General features: G+C 56.1%; 2 protein-coding genes across 2 annotated transcripts; one reads left to right on the top strand and one right to left on the bottom strand.

The window, feature by feature from the left end:
- Nucleotides 1–1,077: 1,077 nt before the first annotated feature.
- On the bottom strand, nucleotides 1,078–3,471 carry IGFALS (insulin like growth factor binding protein acid labile subunit). The gene is made up of 2 exons (XM_062503765.1): nucleotides 3,456–3,471; nucleotides 1,078–2,891 (listed from the first exon to the last, which is right to left on the bottom strand). The coding sequence occupies exons 1-2, from the start codon at nucleotides 3,469–3,471 to the stop codon at nucleotides 1,078–1,080; spliced, it is 1,830 nt and encodes a 609-aa protein (XP_062359749.1).
- Nucleotides 3,472–9,959: 6,488 nt separating this feature from the next.
- CCDC78 (coiled-coil domain containing 78) lies at nucleotides 9,960–24,526 on the top strand. Its single transcript, XM_062503800.1, has 14 exons — nucleotides 9,960–9,992; nucleotides 10,242–10,370; nucleotides 10,543–10,629; nucleotides 10,842–11,021; nucleotides 15,386–15,529; nucleotides 15,606–15,656; nucleotides 16,317–16,405; nucleotides 17,112–17,190; nucleotides 17,633–17,758; nucleotides 18,476–18,687; nucleotides 19,119–19,399; nucleotides 20,347–20,390; nucleotides 23,384–23,484; nucleotides 24,445–24,526. Exons 1-14 carry the CDS (start codon nucleotides 9,960–9,962, stop codon nucleotides 24,524–24,526), a joined length of 1,638 nt encoding a protein of 545 aa, XP_062359784.1.
- Nucleotides 24,527–25,648: the final 1,122 nt, after the last annotated feature.

Consider the following 25,648-nt stretch of genomic DNA (forward strand, 5'->3'; position numbering starts at 1 on the left):
GGGCTGCTGCTCCCATGGGACCTGCCCTCCTCTTGCAGGCTTCAGTGAAGGTGGGGAAGCAATGAAGGTGGTGGCTTTGCATCTCATCTCCCTTCATTCTGGACTCTGAGCCCCTCCTGCCTGCCTCCCTCTCTACCTTGGGACTCACCCTCACTGAGGTTTCGGGAAGATGGGGAAATCCTAGATTTCATTAATGAGGATGGATTACAGCAAGCAGGACCTGCCTGGAGGACAGCAGGAGCAGCATCCAGCCCTGCTCCTGCTGCACAAGGACCCACACCTGAGCAGCTTTCCCCTCATGCAATTTTCCAGGAAAATTTTGTCTGACCTTTGGACATTTACCTGGGATTTGGAGAGCTGGGCAGTAGCACTAGAATCTGTCAGGGCTGTTGGCTTCTGTGAGATAGCTGGGCATTTCTTGCTCCTTCCCTGGGAATATGCCACCCACCCAGGGCTTGCAGGAAATGCTGGGAGCCCCCCAGGAGCTGAATCCCTCACCCTGAGGGGCTCTGGGGAGAAATCTTGGCCATGGGCAGCACGAGCTTTGGAAAGAACATAACTTACAAGGTGGGTTGCAATAGCTCCAAAGGTTTATTTGTCTGCTGCCATTTATCAGGTGAGCAACGACTGGCTTTCTGTGCCCTGCCTACACCTGCTGCTGCAAGGAATCATTACAGCAAGTCCTCTGCCCCCTTCCCTAAGCTCTGGAGCCCTTTTAGGATTTCTCCACTGTTCCATGGCAGGAAAATGCTTTGTTTTGTCTCATAAAAGCCCTGGCCTGGGCTGCAGGGCTGGGGGTGCAGCATTGCCCCATCCAGAGATGCTCCTGCTGGGAGCAACCATGCTTTGCCCTGGGGGCTGCTATTTAAATATTAAAGGACTGAAATATTCAGTTTGAAGCCCAGGGGGCTGGTGCCCATCCAGCGTGTTCTGAGCAAAGCTGGCAAATCTGTGCTCGTCTGGGGTGGCCACAGGTCTGGGGTGGCCACAGACCCCCAGCTGCTGCTGCTGCCCCGGGGAGGCCGGGCCAGGGCCAGGGAGGTGGTGGATGAGGGTCCCTGAGAGGGCCAGCCCAGCTCAGCAGTGAGCAAAGCTCTCCTCGGCAGTGTCACGGAGGTCCAGCCCCGCCAGGCCCGGAGGGTGCAGGCAGGTGAGGTTGTTGTAGGTATAGATGGGGACGTGGGCATCGTCCCCCTCGGCCACCGACTGCACAAAGCGCGGCAGCACTCTGGGGTGCTGCAGGGAGAAGTCCCTCAGGCCCTTCAGGGAGCAGTTGCAGTGCCAGTTGTTGCCCCCCAGCCACAGCTGCTCCAGGGCAAAGGGGGGGCACAGGAATGCCACCGAGAAGGTCTCCAGGGAGTTATTCCTCAGGCTGAGGTACCGCAGGTTGGCCAGGGGGGAGATGATGATGTTGTCCAGCGTTTCCAGCTGGTTGTGGGAGAGGTCGAGCCAGAAGAGTCTATGGAGCGGGCTGAAGGTGTCCTGGGAGATCTCCAGGAGCTGGTTGGAGGAGAGGAAGAGGTACTCCAGGTTGCTCAAACCCATGAAGACCCGGGGTGAGAGGTGGCTCAGCCTGTTGTGCTTCAGGTCGAGCTCCAGGAGCTCGTGCAGTTCGCTGAAGCTCTGGTCCTCGATGACAGAGATGCTGTTGTGCTGAAGGAAGAGGCGCCGCAGGCTGGAGAGCCCAGAGAAGGTGTCGGCTCGGATCCTGCCCATGCAGCTGTGCTCCAGGTGGAGGCTGTGCAGCTTGGTGACCCCCTTGAAGACAAAGTCAGGCAGGACCTTGATGCAGTTGGCAGACAAGTGCATCACTGCCACGTTGTGCAGCCCCAAGAAGGCCCCGGCCCTGATGTCCTGCAGCTGGTTGTTGTTGAGGCTGAGCACCTCCAGCTGGCCCAGCCCCTCGAAGGTCCTTTCCGCCAAGCTCCGGATTCGGTTGTGCCCCAGCTGCAGCTCCTCCAGGAACTGCAGGTCCTTGAAGGTCCTGGGCCTCAGGCTGGTGATGGAGTTGGTGGACAAGCGCAGGACATGCAGGCTCAGGAGGCCCAGGAAGGTGTCCTCGTAGAGCGAGACCAGGCGGTTGTGGGACAGGTCCAGCCAGCGCAGGGACTTCATGCCCATGAAGGCGCGCGGTGCGATGGCGTTGATCTGGTTGTGGTTCAGGTACAGCTTCTGCAGCTTCTGCAGCTTGACAAAGATGTTGATCTTGATGCCCTTGAGCGCGTTCCCGCTCAGGTCCAGCTCCTTCAGCTCGGTGAGGCTGCAGAAGAGCTGGTGCTGCAGGTAAGGCAGTTTGTTCCCGGCCAGGATCAGCTCCCTCAGATTGGGCAGGTCATGGAACACCTTGTCAGGCAGCACCACCAGTGAGTTCCAGCCTAGGTTCAGGTACCAGAGGTTGGAGAGCCCAGCGAAAAGCCCTTCCTCCACCTTGCTGAAGTGGTTGTTGTTGAGGCTGAGGGACACGAGGTTCTGGGTGTGCAGGAAGGTGTGCGGGGCCAGGTGCTTGAGGCGGTTGCGTTCCAGGTGCAGGTGGTAGAGGCTGCGCAGCCCGTGGAAGGCGTGCTGCTCCACGGAGCCCAGCTGGCTGCTCTGCAGGTCCAGGAAGTCCAGGGCTGATAAATTCCTAAAGGCAGCGGCCGGCAGCAGCGTGAAGTTGTTGCCGTCCAGCCACAGGGCTTTGGCATTGTGGGGCAGGTCCTCGGGCAGCCGTGTCAGGTTGCGGCTGCTGCAGAAGACGTTCAGCTCCTCGCTGTAATCGTCCAGGCTGCAGGCACAGGGGCTGGGGCAGCGGGGACCGTCCCCGTCCCCCGGCTCCTTCGGGGCGTCCCCCCCGGGGGGCTGGGAGGCGGCAGCCAGCAGCAGAGCCAGGGGGAGCAGGAGGGGGATGCCTGCTGGGGATGGAGGAGAGGGAACACTGCCAGTGCAGGGCTGTGGCTGCTCCAGGGGACACCCTTGGGGCTCGGGGAGGGGGGTGTGGAGAGGTCACTCCCAGCCCGCGGCACACACAGGGCAGCTGCGGGAGTTTCCAGAGGCTGGATCCCTTGGGAAATGGTGCAAGATGGCCCCCCACTCCTGCCACAGCTCTGACCCCTCGGGTGCAGGGACCCTCCCCCCCCCCCCCAAATTCAACTCTATATTGCAGCGGCAGCTTCTCTCTTTCGTGGGGGAAGGCCCCCAGACCCCTCTCCCCGTTCGTCCCCAGCTGCCCCCCGTGAGTCCCTCAGTGCTGAAGGGTCTCGGTGCCACGGTCCCTGCCCACCCCTGCACTCCCCATCCAGCTTTGGGGTCTGCCTGCAGCTCCCCCCACCCCCGGCAGCTCTCTGGGGCCCCCAAAATGTCTCGTTAGCAGCGGAGGAGCAGAGTGAAGGGTGACTGGAGCCCGGGCAGAGTCTGAGCGTGTCTCCCCCAGCCCCTGCCTGTCCCCCCAGCCTGGCCGAGGGCAGTTCCAGCCTCACCTTTGCCTGCGCTCATGGCGGAGGGCAGGGCAGGGCTCCTGCTCCCGCTCTGGTCTCCGGCCCCTCCGACTGCGCAGGGATGGATGGAGCAACCACCTTGACGCCTGTCCAGCCGCCCGCCCGGCCGGGCTTAACCCCAGTGCTGCTGGCCCGGGCCCTGCTGAGCCCCGGGGACAGCCTGGCCGGGGACAGCGGCACCGGGACGGGCTCCTCGCTGCTCTGGGACCGCCTTTAGGGCAGATCGGGACAAGGGCACGGAACGAGATGTCCGGGAACCTGCTGGGGGTCCTGCCAGAGATGGGGTTTGTGTGGCCTTTGAGCATGGAGGGAGGAACGGAGCAACCTCACGGGGTGTCCCACCAGCGTGCCCTGGGCTCTTGGAGGGACCTGAGTAGCAGCATTGACCCTTCCCTGCCCTGCTCTGTCGGGGATGCCCTGGGATAAGCCCTGGCAGTGGGGCCTCACTTTCCATCGGGACACAAAAATCACACGCCGAGGGCTTGGAGCATCCATAGGACACGGGGATTAAAGGTTTGGGGAATCACCCTTTGTGCAAGATGGGCTGAAACACCTGAGGGTTTATGGTGATGCAGTGGGAAATGAGTTGGGAAACGGGGGTGAAAACCTCTTCCCTGTGTGGCGCCTCAGCCCCTCCCGGGCATTTTCTCATTTTCCCTCCTGTATTGCCTTGTGGCTGGGGATGGTGCTGGGAGCTCTACGCCCTGCTCTGCCCTTATGCCCAAGGGGGAACAGAGAGCAAAGCCAGGGTCCCCCTGGTGAGGTGGTGGCTGTGGGGGTTCCCTGCTCCTCTGCCAGCCCCTGTCCAGTGGGATGAGGGTGGGTGATGCTCCAGGGCTGGCAGATCACACTCTGCCCCTGGCAGCTCATCAAAACCAACCCGGGGAGGCCGCTGACCTCATCCTGTGTCCAGGTTATTTCCCCACTAGGCTCCAACACAGGTTCTGTGGAATCTTTTACTAGTTTCCAGGAAAGAAAAAGAAAGGAAAAGCCCCAGCAAGAGGAGCCCTGTGGCCAGCAGCTGCCAGATAGAAAAGCCATGGCTAAACCTTCCTCTGTCCTGGTAGCCCCACTCCTCCCCGGAGGTGCAGCAAGCAGGCACCACTCCCACCCACACCTCCAGGAGCAGGGATATCTGCCCTGGGGCTGCTCTTCTCAGCCCTGCTTCCCGCAGGCTGGCTTGGGAGGAGCAGGGATTCCCTCCCCCACCATTGCCACACCACGGGCACCCCACCAGGCTCCCACTTTGCCCCTTCCCATGGGAGCCTGGCATTTCCCCAGCTCACAGGCCACACCTCGGCTCTTCACCAGGCATTGCCATGGCCATGGGAAGAGGTGTTGGAGAGAGACATCCAGGCTCCAGCCTTGCCACCCAACTTTCCCACAGGCTCTGTTTTTTCTCTTCCCTTTTGGCCCCGAGTGGAATTCTCCTCCTCCTCTATTTTAATCCTGTCTTCTGGGAATTTGTAGATCAGGAGGGAGAAATGAGGGATAAGGATACATGCACCCACTAATAGGCACTGAGCACATATTGACACAAGGTGTAATCAATCTGGAAGCTAAAAAGAGCTGAACCAGCACAGGTCAGCCAGCCAAAACCTACAAAACCTCGTTGGGAAGTTTAAACAAGCCCTGCCTGCAGCTGGGAGCAGGTTTATCCCTGCCTCTAGCAGCCCTCCCCTGGGAAATATCAAATGAGATGCATTGGGAAAATGAGGAGGGTAAATAAGGAAATCCCTTCCCAGTGTGGTTGTGGTGCAGGGAGGAGCTGGACGCATCTCCATCTTCAGAGATCCTTGAGGCATCTCCTCCAGGTCTGTGTCTAAACCCCCCTGGCAGCCTCTCCTCCAGATGTGTCCCATCTCCTGTGGCAGGAGATGCTGAGACCTTGAAGCTGCTGGTCCCTGCACCCCAGGCCCCCCATCTGCCCAGTGAACCACAGCTCCACAGCCACCGTGGGGACCTCACTGTGGGTCCCAACCATGGTGTCCCTGTCCCAGAGTATCCCTGGCCAGTGTGGACCCCCCTGTCTGATCCCCCCATCAGCTCCAGCAGATAAACTCCCAGGCTGGGACCAAAGTCTGAGCCCCTCCCCTGGTTGCCATGGAGAAGGCTGTAATGGTATTAGGAAAAGCAGCAAAATCATTAAAAAGTAGTTTTTAAACCTATTTAAACTCTAAGGAATCATTTACTTTCCTCAGCAGCCCTCCTGTGCCTGCAGGTCCCTCCCCAGGGAGCTTCCCAGTCCCTTTGGGTGGGACATGCCACCAGCTGTTGTCCTTGTTCTGTCCCTGGTCTAGCTGAACTGGGGAGGGGACAGTGCTGGACCACATCTGCTGTGGGACCCCAGTTCATCCCCACCCAGCCAGGGTGAGAGACCAGGGACACTCTGGACACCAGCAGAGACAGCAGCCACCCAATGAGCCCTGAGAGGAGCAGGGAGGTGACACGTGTGGCATTGTCACAGCTGAGTTAGGGAGTATTTTTAGCAAATCTTGCCAAATATTGTCCCTGTCTGGAGGAGAGCATCTCACGTTGCCAGGGTAACCAGCACTCCTGCTCCTCGTTCAGGACCAAAAACGTGGCCCATAAAGAGAGGGGTGACACCAGCATCACAGAGCTTGTGCCACTCTCCTGGGGACAGCAGCAGGGACTGAGCCCCAGGAGTGGCACTTTGCCTGATGCTCACTGACCACCCATGTTTCTGGTTATCCTGGTCGCTGGTGCTGGACATGGGGACTAGGGAGTAATGGCAGCTTCTGGTAAAGGTCCCCGTGGACATCTCTAAGTGCCACCATACTACAGAGCCTCGTGTGGGAGGCTGGGAAAGGTGCCTGATGTTCAGACAGCTCCCAGGGGTGCTAATTACTGCCCTGGTGGCCCACGTGGCCACATGGAACCACATCACCAATACCAGCTTGTCCAGACTGGTTGGACTGGGAGAGATGGGGAGATCCCCAAGACATGACTCAGGGTGGCCAGGGCCATTGCCAGAGGAAAAGATGGGAAAATTCCCAGACACTGAGGTGTGGGGGAAGGAAGGGGCCCTGGGAGAGGGATTTTGGGGTGCATGAAGGCAGGGAATGGCAGGAGAGCAGTGGCTGTCAGAATGAAACTGGGCCAGGGGAGTGAGCAGAGGGAAGGGAGGAAGTCAGCTTGCCTAAGTCGTCCTGATGGCAGTGCCAGGGTGGGCAGGGAGAGGAGAATGGTGTTTTCCATGTCCCACGACAGCTCTCCAGACCTGGACATGGAGGGAGCAGCCTGGGTGGAGGGACCGGCTGGGAGTGTGGCAGAGGGAGCCCAGCTTTCCTCCTGCCTGTGATCACAAGGCCACAACCCACCCCACAGCCAGGGCCTCCCTGCCTGCCCCATCCCAGATCTCCTCCCAGTCCTGCAGGGAAAGCACCTGGGGATGCCAAGGGGTGACAAATGGGACACGGGGTAGCAATGGGTGCTGGTAACCCACAAACCGAACATCTCCTGGGCTGTATCACAAGAGGGGTGTTCAGCAGGACAGGGACTTTGTTCTCCCCCTCAACCCCCTGGAGTATACAAACATCCACCCTGGGATCCTGGGACAGGGCAGACCTGGATGGGTCAGAGCAGATCCAGAGGGAACCCTGGAGATGCTTAGGGGCTGGAAGAACCTTTCCTGTTCTTTCTCAGGGAGCTCAGAGGGGTGCTGCAGCTCACTCCTCCTCTCCCTTCTCCAGGCCGGGAGAACTGGGGTTGTCCAGCCTGGAGAAGACCATACAGCAGGGCTTGGAAAACGGACAGAGAAAAGCTTTTCCTCAAGCCAGGAAAAAGGGTGGTGATTTGAAACTGGATTTAGGTTGGATATAAAGAGATAATATGCTGGGTGGGGGTCGGTGGGTGCCCAGAGGATTTCCCATCCCTGGCACAGCGAGGCTGGGGCACCTCAGGCATCCCGGGTGGCAAAGTGCTCCGCTGGCATCCCGGGAGGAATTTGCCAGATCCGGCAGCGGACGCAAATTCGCTTTGCTGGCGCTGGAAGCCAGATGGAGCCAGCATTCTGTCACTGCGCTAACGCCGTGCGGCTCTGCCGAGAGCTCGGGGCTGTTCCCCCTGCTCCTCTCGGGGGTCCCCCTGAGGACACACGGCCATGCGGGACCCTGGCAGGGCTGGAGGAGAGGCGACAACAAACAGCGGGCTCGGTCCGGTCACTGCGGGCTCCAAAGCTTCCCGTGGAGCTCCTGTGGATTTGGGAGCGGTTTCATCTCTTAAAGCCGCATTCCCGGGGCTCCGTTTAAGGTGTACCTGACCAGAAGAGCGAAAAACCCTCAGGACAGAGCTGGGATTTGTGTCTGCTGGACTTGTGTGGTTTAGTCCAGAATGGTGGTGGAGATTCCGAGCTGCAATGACACTCCAAAATTTCATTTCTTTTTTTTTTTTTTCATTTGCTTTGTGTGGTATTGCCTGGGACAAAATTGGCTTGGTATTCCCACCCCACGGGAACAGTGATCACTGTCATTCCTGGTGCCGGTACGGCACAGCTTACAGGTGCGTTCGCATCAACAACACCGTGCTTGCATCTGTTGTGCTCTGCCGGGCGGGACGGGCTCGCTGCGGCTCGGGGAGCGCCCGTGTGATGGGTGGGGCTGTTCCCCCCTCCCAAATCAGAGTCTCGGGGTCCGGGAGAGCATCTCGGGGTTGTGGGATGGATGTGCCCATCCTTGGGGTGTCCATGTGGGGCTGAGACCCCCTCGGAACACGCCCGGGGGGCGGAGCTGCTGCTCAGCTCCTCCGTGTGCCCGAGCCCCCTCCGAGGCTCCCGAGCCCCCGGCGCCGTGGGCAGGGTGTGAATTCGGCTCAGCGCTGGGTGTGAAGAGACTGTGAATTCTCATCAACACTTTCATTACCTTAATAAAATTACTTCAGGTCTGTTAAGTTCTTTTGCAGAAAAACAAGCCCTAACTGCGCGGTTTGCTCGCTTCTCCTTCCCCTGACCCTCCCCCAAAATGCTCAGCCCCTGGCTCTGGCCTCTGTGCACCTTCACTGGGGGTCTCTGGGGTCTTATCCAGCAGCCTGGAACAGGTGAGGAGCTCTGCTTGTCGTGGAGTTTCTGTCAGGATGGCCCTTCTCCCTCCCATCTGAGCTCTGACAGATTCTAAGGAGTTATTCAGAGCTCTGGGCTTTTTTGAACATTATATTGTCAAAGCTTCTTTTCTGTGGGAGACAGATTCTTACCTAAACTCACCCACTCGACAGAAATAGCAGCAATAATAAGCCTAAAATGAAGAGATTAAGAGCTGGAATTCATTTTAGAATCATGGAAGAGTTTGAGTTGGAAGGGCCCTTTAAAGGTCTCCCAGTCCATCTGATTTTACCCCTGTTCAAGGTTTTCCAGGGTTATCCACCCTGCCCTGCACACCCTGTTACCCTCGCTCTGACCCTGGAGATTCTCAAAATACTTTTGTTTGTGGAATTTGTGCCATTCCAGCCTGGCAGGTCCCAGTTTGGAGCCAGCAGCAGCACCCAGACCCAGATTTTGGACTGTCTGGGCTAATCCAGGCTTGTTTCAGTGCATGCTCTGCCTTAAAACATCTTTTTGCACACAGCAGCTCTGATATGAAGGGGTGAATTGGGAAAGGTCTTTCTTGCCACCCAGGGATCCTGGGACCTTTTGGGCAACTCCTTGACATGGGGGGTTCAAGGACTGCAGAGATAAAGGGAAGCTGCCTGGAAGAGAATTAGATACTGTGGGATGGACTCAGTTGATTTAGTGGGTTAAGTATTGGGTTAATCAGACTCTGGAATCATTGAATGGTTTGGGTGGGAAGGAACCTTAAAATCCATCCAGTGCCACCCCGTGCCATGGTCAGGGACACCTTCCACTGTCCCAGGCTGCTCCAAGCCCTGTCCAACCTGGGCTTGGACACTGCCAGGACTCCAGGGGCAGCCACAGCTTCTCTTTCACCACCCTCCCAGGTGGTCCCAGGGAACAATTCCTTCCTAATATCTCATCTGTCCCTGCTCTTTATTAATTCTAAGGTTTTCCTCTATTACTTTAAAACCTTCCCCCTTGTTCTATCACGGTGTGCCCATGTAAAAAGTCACTCTCCCTCTCTCTTGTCAGCCCCTAAAGCACTGGAATGTCCCTGCTCTGGAGATGGAGGCCATCCCTGCAACCAGGTTTGGGAATGGTCCATAACAAGGGCTGGTGTCCCTCACTGGCAATATTGCTGCCCTGGGGGTGTTCTTTAGCTTCTTTTTCCAATGTCTGCTGTGGGCTGAGCTGGGAATTCAGAAACCTCCCGGGAAGTGCCATTGCTTTCCCTCTAGCAGTTCTCAGGGTGGCTGTAAGATTTGGAGCCACCTTAAAATCAAAGTGGAAGCCGCACCCTCTGGTAACCAAAGTTGGTAGCAACAGTGCTGGACCTTCTGGGAGAAGTTCCTTAGAGATCCTCCTTGGCTTCTCAGTCACTGCCTGCCCAGCACTGTGCAAAGATCTCGGCCCCCGAGCACATGGATCTTGGAATTATTGCAGAGAATGAAAATGTGAGTATTCTGACAGAGCATCTTGCTGACTGAAAATACAGGTATGAAGGTGTGCAGCCCCCTCCCAGGTCATGGAACCAGCACTCTGCCAAAGAAATCCTACCTGCAGGGGAGAAATGGCAGCTGGAAAGCCTGGCTGGAATTTGTTCAGGTTCTGAGAAGTTGGATATGCTGAGCCCTTCCAGCAGCAGTGGTGGATGAGTGGCAGGGGGAGAAGAGGGCTCAGCTGGAGCTGTTCTGTGCCTCCAGGTGCAGCTGGAGGACAGGAACAAGGAGATGCACCAGCTTGGAGACCCACAGGACGAGACGGGGAAGCTGCCTGGATCCAAGATGGGCTTCCCAGTCAGGATGGTCCTCAGTGAAGTGGAAAAGCTGAAGGTAAAAGCTTGGGAATTGGACAGAACTGAGCTGTGAAGCTGTGTGGGGCCAGTAGATATACAGTGGGAAATCCGAGGGAAAATTCCTCCTTCTAGAGGGAGATGTGCTGTTCTCAAACATCACATTGTCCTCAGAATCCATCCATGGCCTTCACTGACTTTCTCTCTCCCAGATTTCCAAAGACCTCGTGGAGCTGCAGATTGAGACAAACAAAATGAAGGAGCATTATGAGATGGAGAGCTTTGAACTGAAAAACAAGGTACCCACATTCAGGAATAGCCAATTTCAGCCCTGCCAAAACCTTCATGCAGCTCTGCAGCTCCTTACACACCCACTTTTACTTTGCTTGGCATCTTCTCCTGTCTTTACCTGGAGCTGACTTCCCCCCAGCACCCCAGATCCCATGAAATCACCTCCCTGGTGTTGCTGCTGGCCTGTGCCACGTCTAACCCTGCTGCCTCTCCTGTGCAGATCCAGGCCCTGGAGAGCCGGGTGCAGGAGTTGGAGCTGGGCAGTGCCAGGGTCACGGGGGAGCGAGATTCCCTGCGGGAGCGCCTGCGGGCCCTGGAGAGCAGCCGGCAGGAGCTGGCAGAGGAGTTCATCATCCTGAAGAGCAATTACCAGGCCCTGGGCAGAGAGCTGGACCAAGAGGTGAGAGAGGATGCAGAGCTCATCCCAGGGTTCATCCCAGAGATCCCAGCTCCAACTCATGTGTCCCTGCTGTGCAGGTACCTTGCTTGGCTTTTGGTCACAGCTCAGGTCCAGGGAGGCTCCTCATACAATTGTACAAAGGTTCTTGCTTAAGGGACCTTTTAAAGGCCACTGAGTCCACCAAACCCATCCAGTGCCACCCCTACCATGGGCAGGGACACCTTCCACTATCCCAGACTGCTCCAAGCCCTGTCCAGTCTGGCCTTGGGCACTGCCAGGGATTCAGGAGCAGCCACAGCTTCTCTGGGCACCCTGTGCCAGGGCCTGCCCACCCTCCCAGGGAACAATTCTTTCCCAATATCCCATCCATCCCTGCCCTCTGGCAGTGGGAAGCCACCCCCTGTGTCCTGTCCCTCCATCCCTTGTCCCCAGTCCCTCTCCAGCTCTCCTGGAGCCCCTTTAGTCCCTAGCAGGGGCTCTGAGGTGTCCCTGGAGCCTTCTCTTCTCCAGGTGAACACTCCCAGCTCTGCCAGCCTGGCTCCAGAGCAGAGGGGCTCCAGCCCTTGAAGCATCTCCATGGGCTCCCCTGGACTCTCTCCACAGCTCCACATCCTTCCTGTGCTGGGCCCCAGGGCTGGGGCAGCTCTGCAGATGGGGTCTCACCTCATGGGTCAGAGGTGCAGAGTCCCCCCTCCTGCTGCCCACACTGAGGCTCAGCCCAGCACAGGGGGGTTCAGGGTCCCAGCACACACGGCCAGGACAGGTTCAACCTCTGAGCTGTGACACAGCAGGGCCTGGCCCTGGGATTGTCCCCAGGGATTTGATGTAACACACACAGCTCCTGCTCGAAGGGCATGCAGGACGTGCTCTCGCATCAAGGACAGGGCTGGGGACCGGGATGGGCTCAGGGCTGGGGACAGGGCTGGGGACAGGGCTGGGGACAGGGCTGGGGACAGAGCTGGGGACAGGGCTGTGGACAGAGCTGTGGACAGGGCTGGGGACAGAGCTGTGGACAGGGCTGGGGACAGGGCTGGGGACAGAGCTGGGGACAGGGCTGTGGACAGAGCTGTGGACAGGGCTGGGGACAGGGCTGGGGACAGGGCTGTGGACAGAGCTGTGGACAGGGCTGGGGACAGGGCTGGGGACAGGGCTGGGGACAGGGCTGTGGACAGGGCTGGGGACAGGGCTGGGGACAGAGCTGTGGACAGGGCTGGGGACAGGGCTGGGGACAGGGCTGGGGACAGAGCTGTGGACAGGGCTGGGGACAGGGCTGGGGACAGGGCTGTGGACAGAGCTGTGGACAGGGCTGGGGACAGGGCTGGGGACAGGGCTGTGCCCACGCTGACCCGCCGCTCCCCCGGCACCCCGCGGGCAGAGCCCTCCCGCTCCCCCCGCGGTGCCCGGAGGTCACGGCGGGGCTGCCGGGGCCGCTCCAGCCGCGCTGCCAGCGCGCTTTGTTTCCCTTTTTTCTGCTTGGCTTGAGCAGCCTGCACGTGAAGGGATTGGAGCCGCTCTCATTTCGGGCGGCGGGAAGGGGCCTGGCAGCTTTCAGGTCGACAAGTTTATAAAAACACCGAATTCAAGCAAGTTTGTGATGGCTCCTTAAAAGACACCTCTTCGCTGACTGCTAGCTTAGCAATGATTAACCAGAGGCTTTTGGGCCCAGATTTGTGTATTTCTTTGGCTATTTCAATCGCCCTTCCTCTGTCCCCTCCCTCTCCCCCCTCCCGCTTCTCCTTTTTGAATCGGATGGAATGACTGACACCCTCCTGCTCCCTCCCCCAGCAGATAGTTGAGCTGCCTCAGCTCAATGACCTGGTTTTCCATGCTGTGCTGGGAAGATGCGGAGCAGGAATGCTGCTTTGGTCCAGTGTGCCTGGATGGGCACTGGCAGAGCAGGATAATGATCATGAGTGAGTTAGTGACCCTTGCGGAGAGATCATTTGTCTCCCAGAAGCTGAGAAATGGGAATTTCTCACAAGGAGGCAAACTCAGCTCTCCCAGGGGATGATCCCACCCTGTGATCCTGCTGGAGCACGAGGCAGAGCAGAGCCTGCTTATGCCGGGCTCGGGAAGAAATAGCTCAGCCATCAGCACTCTCAGCTACTTCTTGTCCCCAAGGGGGTGCAATGTGTTTGTCAAAAACTGGATTTCCAGGCAGCTGACATCTCTAAGTGATGGCGTTAGCAGGTTAGTGGTAATAACACACTGTTTTCACATGGATCCTGGAATGTTTCAGAAAGTGAAAGGACGTGGATTCAGTTCTGTGCCAGATAGCATCCCGAAGACCCACAGGGTCACGGAATGCTTTGGGGTGGAAGAGACTTTAAAGCCCATCTCATTCCACCCCCTGCCATGGGGCACCTTCCCCTAGACCAGGTTGCTCCAAGAAGTGGTGAAGCGGGTCTAGAAGTCAGAGGTGAATTCCTTGGATGTCCTCCATATGCCGAGGAGTTTACCCCAGTTCCTTGGCTCTGACTCACAAAAATCCCTGCCTGAAGCCAGAGAGGCTCCGGCTTGGCAGCCTGGGACTTGTCGCGACATGGGCCTCTTGCTCATTATTTTCCCAGTGCGGACTTTCCCAAAGGAAATGGGAAAAGCAGCCTGCGGTTCTGCCCCCTCCCCTTCCCTGGCGCTCCTCTGGGGGAGACAATGAACCTTTTACACATTCCCAATTACAAGTGCTACTTGTGACCTTGCCAATATGTTGTCATGGCTGCTTGGCGCAGGAGCAGCTCGGCGAGCTCATTCACGGCCCCTTGTCCGGGAACAGTCGGAGCCTCTGAATTGTCGCGGCTCCATTGTCCGCAGGATCCACACATCGCCCGTGTCTGTCCCGGCCGCGGGAGCGGCCTTGCCCAGCCCTTGGGAAGCGCCTCGCAGGAGATGCCAGGCCGGTGCCTGTTTTCTGACTCGCTGTAAATTCTTCCTTTTTGAGGCTCTGACCTTTCCTCGCTCTCCGTTTCCTTCACCTTTTGTCCCCTCCAGGTCCGTACAGAGGCAGCACCCGAGGGGACCCAAAAGCGCTCTGGGTTCCACGCCGGGGTTTTCCCTGGAGCCACGCCAGGCTCGGGAGCTCAGGAAAGACAGCGAAGCGCAACTCAAGCCGGGGAATGCCCCTCTCTTTTTTTTTTTTTTTTTCTTTTTTGGCTAAACCGGTCCTTGTGACCCCTGCGATCAAATTGTCAGGGCTGACAGCTGCAGATGGATCGCTGCGGGCCGGGAACAAGCGGGCTGTCTCTGCGGAGCTGTCAGGTTTCACAGCTGTATATCTCACCTCTTTGTCAGCCTCCTTTCTCCCCGCTCTCCCCCAGCCCACCCCGTGCTATCTTTTGATAAGCTATTCTCTCCACGGATGACTCAGATGACCTCTGCCTCCCATCCTCCCGATTCACTGCCATGGTAACAATTACTCAAGCTTGTCCCCAGTCATAAACCCCATCAAAGCTTTGTTATCTACACAGAAACCCTCCTGGGAGACATGAATTCCCCCAGTGTTCCTTCCAGATCACCTGTAACAGAGCTTTTCTCATTCAGATCCTCTTTATCTTTTGGAAACGTGTCACTTCACACCAGCACCGCTTTGAATCTCGCTGCCTACACGGGGCTGTGGGCTGGCTGCTCCTGGGGGGAATGCACTCCAACCGAATTGGGATTATGTCATCCCGGAGGGAGGAAAGGATGGATGGATGGATGGATGGATGGATGGATGGATGGATGGATGGATGGATGGATGGATGGATGATGGACGGATGATGGATGATGGAGGGTTGGATGGATGATGGATGGAGGGATTGATGGACGGATGGAAGGATAGAGGGATGGATGGAGGAATTGATGGATGGATGATGGATAATGGATGGATAAATGGATGATGGATGATGGATGGATGGATGGATGATGGATGGATGGATGGATGGATGGATGGATGGATGGATGGATGGATGGAGACTTGGCCCTTCTCCTTGTGTTGTGGAGCCCAGCACTGCTCAAAGGTGTTCCATGGGGCAGGACATTCCTGAAGTGTTGGGAAGCTGCACAGAGGCTGTGGGGTGAGGGTGAGGAGGGAGCTGCAGGCCTGCAGAGCTGGCTCAGCTGTGCCCAGGGGTGACACTGGCATCTGGATTTGAGAGTGAGATGTGCAGAGGGATAGCATTCCATAGGAATAGCCCTGCTGCCTGGCAATGCATTTCCATGAGAACCAAAACATCACCAGTATCTTTGGACATGGAAGACAGAACTAAAATTAAAACTTGATTTGGGGATTGGAGGGTGTGCCTGCCTGGAGCACACACCAGGACCAGCAGCGATGTGCTGACCAGAGGGGATTCCAGAAGTTCTTTCCTTCATGTTTGACCTGGCAGGTGATGAGGAATGAGGAGCTGACCCAGGAGCTGCTCAGCCTGGCCAAAGAGAGCATCCACACCCCTGGCTTGGCCCATCAATCCTCCCTCGAGCTGGGAAGGGGGAGAGCAGCAGGACATCCCTGCTCTGCTCGGAGGGGGAAGGTAAGGGACTCTCTACCCTTCCACCAGCCCCTTGAAGAACAGGGATTACCAGGCTCCTTCTCTCTCCCCAAAGCAGCCCGAGGATGAAGCTGCCTCTGAACATGAGCAGCAGGAGCTGGAAGGAAACGTGAGTGTGAGGGGGTCTGCTGCTGGATCCTTGGGAAGCAGAGGGGGATGGATTCCAACTGCGGCTGGTACCTCCTGGTGCTAACTTGACTTTTGTGGATCAGCTGATGCCTTGATTCATCTAAAATCCCTTTTTTAAACTGCCATTGTGAAGCAAGACAGGAATAACTCCAGATGTGCGAGCAGAGCTGAGGAGGGCAGAGGTGATTCCCTGGGTCCATGCCCTGTCAGGGGGAACACAGACAGGAGCTTAGAAGCCAACAAGTGCAGAGGACAATTTTTTTCTTTCTTTCTCACACGTGAGAAATCTGGGGGTGATGAAGCACCCAAAGCTGAGAGCACAGAAATGGTCCCTGACTCTTCCCCATCTGCAGCGCTTGCAGAACCAGCTTGGGCTCCACTACCAGCTCCTGCTGGGAATTTGACTCTCAGCGTGATCGTTTCCCTCAGGAGAGCAACACATGTACACCTCCACGTGCCCTGGCTGTGCATCACAAACCATTCCTGCTGTGCTAGAGGGCACCAGTCCCACCCAGTGAAACCAGTCCTTTCCCCAGCATGTCACTGCTCAGCTGGACAAATGCTCAGCTCCAAGTTCTCCACACTTTGTCCTCTCTTCACTCAGTCTTCTGCCTCATCTTCCTCTTCATTTTCTCCTCAGTTGCTTGGAAACCAGGATCACATAAAAGTGGAGCTGGAAAAACTGAAGAAAACCCACGATGAGCAGCAGCAGAAGCTGGAGGAGCGAGTGTGAGTGTCTCTCTTCTTGGCCAGGTGTTTGTGGGATTGTTGCAGCTGGATTTGAGCCATGGGAGCAGGAGAGGAGGCAGTCTTCCCTGGGGGAGTACAGGGAAAGAATGATGCTCCACCCTTGGAAGAAGTGAGTCCTGGAAGGAAAACCTGATGTTTTCAAGGCTCTTCAGAGCTGTCAGATTGAAGTTGGTGATGTTTGGGGACACCTTGAAAATCCACTCTCTGTGACACACAGCAAACATGTGACATCTCAGAGATGAATCCAGCCCAGCCCTTACCCACATAGTGGGTTTTCCATCACCTTGGAATGGGGGCAATGTCCCAGGTAAGGCTGCTCCAGCAGGGATATTACAGCACTCGAACCTTTGAACTGTGGAGAGTGTTCACCTTTAGTGGGGAGAGATTTTGTGGCACTGGTTGACACACATTTAGAGGCTGGCAGCTGCTGGGAGATTTCTGTAATTCCAAAGTGATTTTCTTCCCCACGCTGGCTGTGTTGGACCTACAGAGAATCCCAGAATCCCAGAATGGATTGGGTTGGAAAGGACCTTAAGCCCCATCTCATTCCGCCCCCTGCCATGGGCACAGACACCTTCCACTGGGGGTTGTTCCAAGCCTCATACAGCCTGGCCTCGAACACTTTCAGGGACGCAGAAGGAGTTTGGGTGGTTAAAATAAACTCAGTTTCTTCCTGTGTGTCCAGGCTGGCGTTGGGGCAGGAGCTGCAGGAGGCAAAGGGAGCAGTCGGGGCCGGCCGGCGCAGGCTGGCAGAGCAATCAGCGGTGAGGACGGGCTCCCTCCACCCCATCCTGTGCTCCTCCTGAGCTGGCAGGGCTGGGATGCCTTGAATCCAGGTGCTCCAACACCTCTCCCTCTCCAGGGAGTTTGTCACACCAAGGTTCTCCCCGTGCACTTTCCTTCTGCGTGTGGTGGAAGTGCTGCTTGCAAAGCTGGTGGGAGGAATTTTGCTCTCTGGTTTTCAGAAAGAGTTGGTGGAATCACCAGGGTGGGGGGTGGCAAATGACAGAAGGTAGCAGGGGAATAGTGATTATAAACATTTCCAGTGGGTTCCTCTGAAAATCCAGGACCTTCCCAGCTCTACTGAAGCTAGAAATGAAATGAAATTAAGATTTCCATCTCTGAAATGAAGGCCCTCATCTCTTATGAAGCATCTCAGCTCTCACTCCTCAGCCGGAGGAGTGAGATTTTTGTTTGCTGTGCCAGGTGCTGCTCACATCCCAGGGCCAGCTCCAGGAGGTGGAGGCAGAGAACTCCCGGCTGCAGCTCCGGCTGAAGGAGCTGAATGAGGAATATCGCTCCCGGCTGGCACAGTACATCAGGGACGTGGCGGTGGGTACCCCTGGCCTGGGGCTCTCCTGGGGAGCTGTCACAGAACCATGGAATATCCTGAGTGGGAAAGACCCACAGGGATCATCCAGTCCAGCCCCTGTCCCTGCACAGACACCCCAACAATCCCACCCTGTGCATCCCTGGCAGCGCTGTCCAAACACTCCTGGAGCTCTGGCAGCCTCGGGGCTGTGCCCATTCCCTGGGGAGCCTGGGCAGTGCCAGCACCCTCTGGGGAAGAATCTTTGCAGCCTGATCCTCCCCTGGCACAGCTCCAGCCATTCCCATGGGTCTCTCCATACTGACACCCTCCTTTTGTAAGCTGCTGCCAATAAATTAGAGTAAATACATAAAGAAAGAGGGGTTTAAATCCCTTTAATCTGACCAAGAAAAATCCCAGTAGAAGCTCACCGATAATTTTGCATGGACATACACAAAATCTGAACTGGGGGGGTTGCCAGAGAATAATGGAATGGATTGGGAAAAAAAAAAAAAGCCCATCCAGTCCCATTCCTGTCTTGGGCAAGGACACCTCCCACTATCGTAGGCTGCTCCAAGCCCTGTCCAGCCTGGTCTTGGACACTACCAGGGATTCAGGGGCAGCCACAGCTGCTCTGGGCACCCTCCCAGGGAACAATTCCTTCCCCATATCCCATTGAACCCTGCCCTCTGGCAGTGGGAAGTCATTCCCCCTGGATTTCCCTCTCTGTGCATTTACAGAACTACATGGACAGCAAACCCAGCAGCGTGACAGGACACAGCAAAGGCCCAGCTGGCCAAGCTGCCATGAAGAACTTTGTGGACAGCATGCTCAGAGATATCCGGGCTTCCTACAAATCCCGGGAAGAGCAGCTGGCTCGGGCAGCTCGTGGGTACAAGAAACGCATGAAGGATTTGGCCAGGAAGCACGAGAACCTGCTGATTGCCTATGGGTAAAGCTCAGTCATGTCCTCCTTCAGGGCCAAGGGGAGAAGCCCCATAGCACCCATCTCCTGCTCTAGAGGAGGCAAACACAGTTCCCAGATGGAGCAGAGGATCTGGAATGCACATTTATCTCCCTGCTCCCAGCAATCCAGGATCAAGCTACCTCCAGCTGCACATCAGGATGCTCTGGACCCCATGGAGCTTCTTTGCACATATGTTCCTCCCACTTAAAATGTAGGGTGAGAGATTGATCCCACGGTGGATGGTGTGGAAATGCAGAGGTACCACAAATAGCTCCACCTCCCAGCCCGTCCCTGCAGTGCTCTCAGCTCTCTCACAGCTTGGGCTGTGGGAAGCAGCAGAAATACTTGTGGTATCAAAGCCACAAATAGCTCTAGGACAAGTTCCCTTCAGAAACTCTCCCACTTATCCTTTGCAGGTGTCCAGAACCAGCAGGTCCCAGTGAGTGGCACATTCAGGAGCAGCAGAACTGCTCAGTGATGTCCCCCAAAAGGGCGAGCAGGGACAGATTCCTGTGCTCATTCCAGGCTGCAGCGGGAGCAGATCCGGTCCGTGGGGAGCAGTGCCATGGACTGTGGCCCTGCCGAGTTCCACTTCTCTATCACAGAGCCAGAGCTGCTGACAAACAGCTCCCGGGAGCTGAACCGCCTGCGGGAGGAAAAGGCAAAGCTGGAGATGCAGCTCCAGGAACTGCAGAAGGTCGGGAGCCGTGGCTTGGTGGGAAGAGTTTTGTGAGCTGTAGATTCAGCCCCTTCCTTAAGGCATTTATAGGATTTGTTAGGTTAGAAAAGCCCTCTCAGATTATCGAGTCCAACCATTCCCCCAGCAATGCCAAGGCCACCACTGAGTTATGTCCCCAAGTGCCACATCCATGCTCTCTGCCTGAGGGTTTGCTGTGCCTGTGGCATGGGCAGGGATCACAACAGTCATCTCCATGTGACAGAATCATGGAATCCTAGAATGGCTTGAGTTGGAAGGGGCCTTAAAGTTCATCTTGTTTCACCCTTACCATGGGCACCCCTACCCCTTCCACTGTCCCAGGCTGCTCCAAGCCCCATCCAACCTGGCCTTGGACACTGCCAGGGATAGGGAAATGTCCTCCCTCTGGGCAAATGTGGGTCTTGGTTTGCACAGGATGCATTTATTTAAAAATTCTGAGGATGGGAGACCTGAAACCTTCAGATTGTACAGCCCATCATTTCCTTGCCGTGGTGGTTGTGGGAGAGCTGGGATACCTTGTGCCACTTCCAAGGGGCCTCACAGAAAAGAGGGAGAATGTCTTTTTACACGTGCATATAGTGACAGGACAAAGGGAATGGATTTAAACTAAAAGAGGAGAGATTTAGGTTAGATGTGAAGAAGGAATTGTTCCCTGGGAGGGTGGGGAGGTTCTGGCACAGGGTGCCCAGAGAAGCTGTGGCTGCCCCTGGATCCCTGGAAGTGTCCAAGGCCAGGCTGGACAGGGCTTGGAGCAACCTGGGGTAGTGGAAGGTGTCCCTGCCCATGGTAGGGGTGGAATGGGATCATCCTTAAGGTCCCTTCCAGCCTAACCCATTCCATGACAGAATTTCTCTGAAAGTGGCAGGATCTGGGATTGCAAAGGGTGCATGTTTTTTACAGGAGTTCTGTTCTTCCTTTGCCCCCAGAAAAGCCTGAAAGGAGCCCCTGCCTTTCCAGTGCCTCCAGAGCAGTAAGTGCTGTTTGTTTCTTGGGACATCTGTCATTCCAAATTCTCATGGATATGTGGATTGAAGGATCTTTTTAGCCTGGCTGGAGGCAGCAATAAGCAGGGAAAGGGAGCTGCTGGGGCCTGCTCTGGGAAGAAGAGGCAGCTGTCCCCTCAGCACAGCGCTTCCTGCAGGAAGAGACTTGGCCACTGGGCCTTGATCCAAGAAAGCTCTTAAGCACATATTTGATTTAATCATGTTTTTAGCCCCACTGACCTCTTTAAAAGCTGAAGTTAAGCATATACCCAAGTGCTTTGGTGGCTCACAGCCTAAGAAAGGCCCATGAGACACCACCAGTTTGGGATGGTCCTGTTTTTCCTCCTTCCCAGTGCAGGAGTTGGGCTGGAACCCTTTGGTGCCACTGTTCTGATGCCTCCCTGGCTTCCCAACAAACCCTGAAATTACTACATTTTGATGGGTCTCTTCCCCATGTCCCATTATCCTCCTAAAACTCAACCAGCTATAGCTGTGAAGGGGTGGAACAAAGCACAGGAGAAACCTGAGCTGGGTTTTTTCAGCCCTTTAAAAGAGGTGGTCACTTAGAAAACATGTCAAATATTCCATTAGCTGGATGCCAGCACTGAGGAGTGGGTGAGTGCCAGAGCCCCCGGGCTCTGGAGGGATGTCTCAGGCACAAGCTCAACCCTCAACCAGCCTCTGCCATGTCTTCCACACTGAAAATAGCAGTGGTCCGTGAGTAAACGCAGTAATTTGGGCAGACACCACAGCAACAGGGCATGGAAAGTCCTGAACCTGAATTTCAGTGATGCATCTCGTCATTTGGGGTTTTATTTAAACTGCCAAGAGACCCCACACACTTCAAACACTGCTGGGTTCATCCGTGCTGTCACCTTGCTCCTCCAGCTTGGGACAGGGGTCCCAGTGTTCCCGCAGCACTTCAGCTCCAATTCCCGCAGCTTCTTGCCTTTCTCAGAGAACGGGTTGGGTTGGGAAGGATCTTAAAGCCCAGCTCCTTCCACCTCCCATGCCGTGGGGGGTTACCAGCTGCACCAATTCCCTGTTTATTGTTCCCTTGTAGCCGGGATCTGCCAGCGGAGGGAACTGGAGGGAGCACAATGCATTCCTGCCTTCACACAGCCCAAATTCCCCGAGCATCAGATGTGACCTGTATTTTCCTCCCGGAGGCTGTGACGGGGTGGGAAGGGTTTTCCCACGCCGGGCTGTGCAGACAGCTCACCTCTCCTGGTGTTCACTGACCAGAACAGCTCCCTGCTCCAAACAGGGCAAGTGCCAGCCCTTGGCATTGATAGCTCCCTGTTCCCATCACATCCAGCCCTGCAGGGCCTGGTTCAGGACTCTTTCAGCATTGATGTGGCTCTGGAACACCCAGGCTGTGGGTGGGGGTCCCATGTTGGCAGAAGGGCTGTGACTCCCCCGATGGTGCCGCATGCCCTGAGGAAGTTAGGCATTGGGAAAGGAAAACTTCTGGTTCTGGGGATCTTGGTGGGATGGACACCAGTTGTGTGGAGCTGTGTGATTTGTGGAGGGGCTGGATTTTATGTCTGCGCATGATTCAAATGACCTCTTCTGTCCCAGGCAGCTGGATGAGGAGGGCTGGGCAGAGGTGAGGAAGAAGCTCCGGGAATTCACACTCAACACCCAGGTAAAGGAATGGAAGAGCCCATTGGAGCCAAAGCTTATTTCCTACCCACATGGCAGAGATGTGCTGCCTCAGCTCCTGCCCTGGGGCTGTTACGCTGCTCCAGGCTGGAGGGGGAAACTTCCATGGGGTCACAGAATATCCTGGGAAAGACCCCGAGGGATCATCCAGTCCAACCCCTGGCCCTGCACAGACACCCCAACAATCCCACCCTGTGCATCCCTGGCAGCGCTGGCCCAAACACACCTGGAGCTCTGGCAGCCTCGGGGCTGTGCCCATTCCTTGGGGATCACTTTCCACGGAGCCTTGTTGTGTCTTTGGCCTCAGCCCCCCAAGCACTACTGGCAGGTCCCAGCTGGTGGTGCCTCAAGTCTTTACTGTTCCTGTTACTAGAGGAAGGATAGCAGCCCCTTGTCACTCCTGACCACATTTCAGAACAACCTTTTGGTATCTCTGTATCAAACTGGGGATGATTGTTCCCCAGTGCAGGAACTGCTGGGACACTTCCAGTCCTGGGGGTAGCTTTGGGCCCATCATGACAGGAAGGACATTGAGGGGCTGGAGCATGTCCAGGGAAGGGAACAGAGCTGGGGAAGGGGCTGGAGCACCAGGAGAGGCTGAGGGAGCTGGGAAAGGGGCTCAGCCTGGAGAAAAGGAGGCTCAGGGAGAACCTTCTGGCTCTGCACAACTCCCTGACAGGAGGGGACAGCCAGGGGGTCGGGCTCTGCTCCCAGGGAACAGGGACAGGAGGAGAGGGAGCAGCCCTACGTTGTGCCAGGAGAGGTTTAGGTTGGATATTGGGAAAATTTCTTCATGGGAAGGGTGGTCAGGCCCTGGCACAGCTGTCCAGGACAGTGGAGGAGCCACCATCCTTGGAGGGATTTAACAGATGTGTGGATGTGGCACTGGCGGACAGGTCAGTGGTGACCTTGGTAGTGCTGGGTTAATACCTGCATTCTGGTGGGCCTTTCCAACTATACAATTCCACAATTCTTTAAGTCTATTCGACCTGGTTCAAGTCTAGGCTGAATCTGAATCATCTTCCCAGTCTGGTTCCTGCTGGCTGCAGGGATATTCACTGCCATGTCGTACCTTTCCCTATCCGCAGCAACCTGAGGGAGTGCTCCACCATTCCCTGGCCATGTAAAGCTCAGCAACTGCACCAGGTGTATCTCTGTGGCCAGAAGAAGGGAAATGTTGTGGCTGAGAGGTTGGAGTGATGGGGAAGTGGTCAGAAGGTTGGATTCATGTAGCAGAGAGGAGCTGAGCAACATATTTCCCATTGCAGAGATTCCCTTTTTTCCATGTTTTCTCCATGGTGTTTTGCCCCTGCAGGAGGACCTGGAGCAGGAGAGAAGCCAGCTGTTGACTCGGGCTGTGGTGGCAGAGGAGCAGGTGTCGGAGCTGCAGGGGTACATAGATCAGCACCTTGCCAGGTGAGATGGGGCATCCCCCCCAGTGCTCTGCTCCTTCTCCAGGCTCAGTGCCAGTGACATCTCCGTGCCCACTGCAGACCCTGCCACAGCGCTGCCAGCACAGCTGATGTCCCACTGCTCCTCCAGCTGTGCAGGCAGCTGCCACCACCTCTTGTCCCACAGGGCAGTGGGACAGACACGCCCCTCCACACGTGTCCTTCTCTGCAGGCTCACCCATCCTTGGGAGGAATCAGAATCATGGAATGGATTGAGTTGGAAGTGACATAAACGTTCATCCAGTTCCCCTGACATGGGCAGGGACATCTTCCCCTATCCCAGCTTGCTCCAAGCCCTGTCCAGCCTGACCTTGGACACTGCCAAGTGTTCAGGGACAGCCACAGCTTCTCTGGGCACCCTGTGCCAGGAACTTCCCCACCCTCCCAGGGAACAATTCCTTCCCAATATCCTATCCATCCCTGCTCTCTGGCAGTGGGAAGCCATTCCCTGTATCCTATCACTTTATGCCATTGTCCAAAGTCCCTCTCCCACTCTCTTGGAACCCCTTTAGGCCCTGGAAGGGGCTCTAAGGTTTTTCTGGAACCTTCACAGGAACCTGAAATCTAAAGCCTAATCTAAAGCCTAAAACCTTTAGAGTTCTTTTTTTCACAGGTTCTAATATATGTCCCCCCCAGCAGCCCCTGATCTATGTTCCCCTCTCCCTGGCTCATCCTGGTCTGGAGCAGGGAGAACAGCAGGGAAGAGCAGGGAAGGGAAAGGACAAGCAGGGCAGGTGTGTCACGGTATGATCCACCTGCTCCTGCCATGAGCTCGGGTCAGGCTCTGCCCTTACCTGACAGAGCCCACGAACCCCTTTTCTTTGGGAAAGGCTGTGGGATCTACGTGCCAGGCTCAGCTGTTGGCATGGCTCATTGCCCAGGGACAGTGAGTAGCCAGGCAGTGACAGTGCCATTTCCACTGCAGGTACAAGCAGGAGATCCTCCAGCTGAGGAATGCTGAGGGCAGCCAGGTGCCCTGTGCCAGGAGTGCCAGCCACCAGCCATAGCAGCCCCAGCCTTGGGAATACCCGGGCTTCAAGGGAGGGCTGTGCTTTATGGACTGCCAGGCAAGGATCCTTCCCAGGCTGGGAGGTGAGAACAGCCAGCAAAACCACGTGGAAGTTCCTGGTTTTAAATTCACAGGACTAAAATGAGACAAGACAACTGTGTCTGTCTGTCCCCAGCCATCTGTCAACTGCAGGAATTCTGTTCTTCCCTGGGCACACCTCGGACATGGGGTCAGGTTCCCAGCAGCTCTTTACTGCTGGGCTGTGGGGACAGGTTCCTGCTCCTGCTGTAACATTTTTCCTGGATGAGACCTAGACGTGGGCCAAGGGCTGCTCCTGCCTCGCTCCCCTCACGGCTCCTGCAAGACAGAACCAACGCTGGCTCAGGCCAGGATTTGTTCTGGGGTTGGACAAAGGGATGAGCTGCTCTTTTACTGGGAAGGTGGTGAAAGGCTGCCCAGAGAAACTGTGGCTGCCCCTGGATCCCTGGAAGTGTCCAAGACCAGGTTGGATGAGGCTTGGAACAACCTGGGTTAGTGGAAGGTGTCCCTGCCCCTGGCAGGGGTGGAACAAGAGGAGCTTCAAGGTCCCTTCCAACCCAACCCATTCCATGATTCTGTGACTCTGTGGTGGGAAACCCCCATTTTCCTCTGTGATTTGAGTGGAAAATGGAGTATTAGATTGATGAGCAGGGCCAAATTGATCCTTCACGGAGGTGAGCTGGGAAGGATGGTGGAGCACAGCCCACGTCCAGGAGCAGCAGCTGCTCTAGCTCCGGGGCCATCCAGAAACTCAAAGACAAAGCAAAAACCTCAGAGAAACAATCAACCAAAACTTTATTTTTAAAACTTAAATAGAAATAAAGTAGCAATCATCCAAAATGAGGCACTGGAGCTTTATCCCTTAAATCCTGCGTTAACCCCAGGATTTCTAGGTCTGATTTTCTCCTCCTTTGCTTTGCCCACACTCTGGAAAAATTACGGACTGCCACCCTGCAGGTCCCCAGGACAAATGCTGGCCAAGCACTTCTGTCCTGAGCTGAGCCAAGGGCTGGAGTGGCTCTGATCCTTTAATGCCAGGCTTAACAAGGCTGATGTTAACCTGGGCTTAATGAGGCTGGGG

This window comes from Cinclus cinclus, chromosome 16, assembly GCF_963662255.1.
Source record: "Cinclus cinclus chromosome 16, bCinCin1.1, whole genome shotgun sequence".
Lineage (NCBI taxonomy): Eukaryota > Metazoa > Chordata > Aves > Passeriformes > Cinclidae > Cinclus > Cinclus cinclus.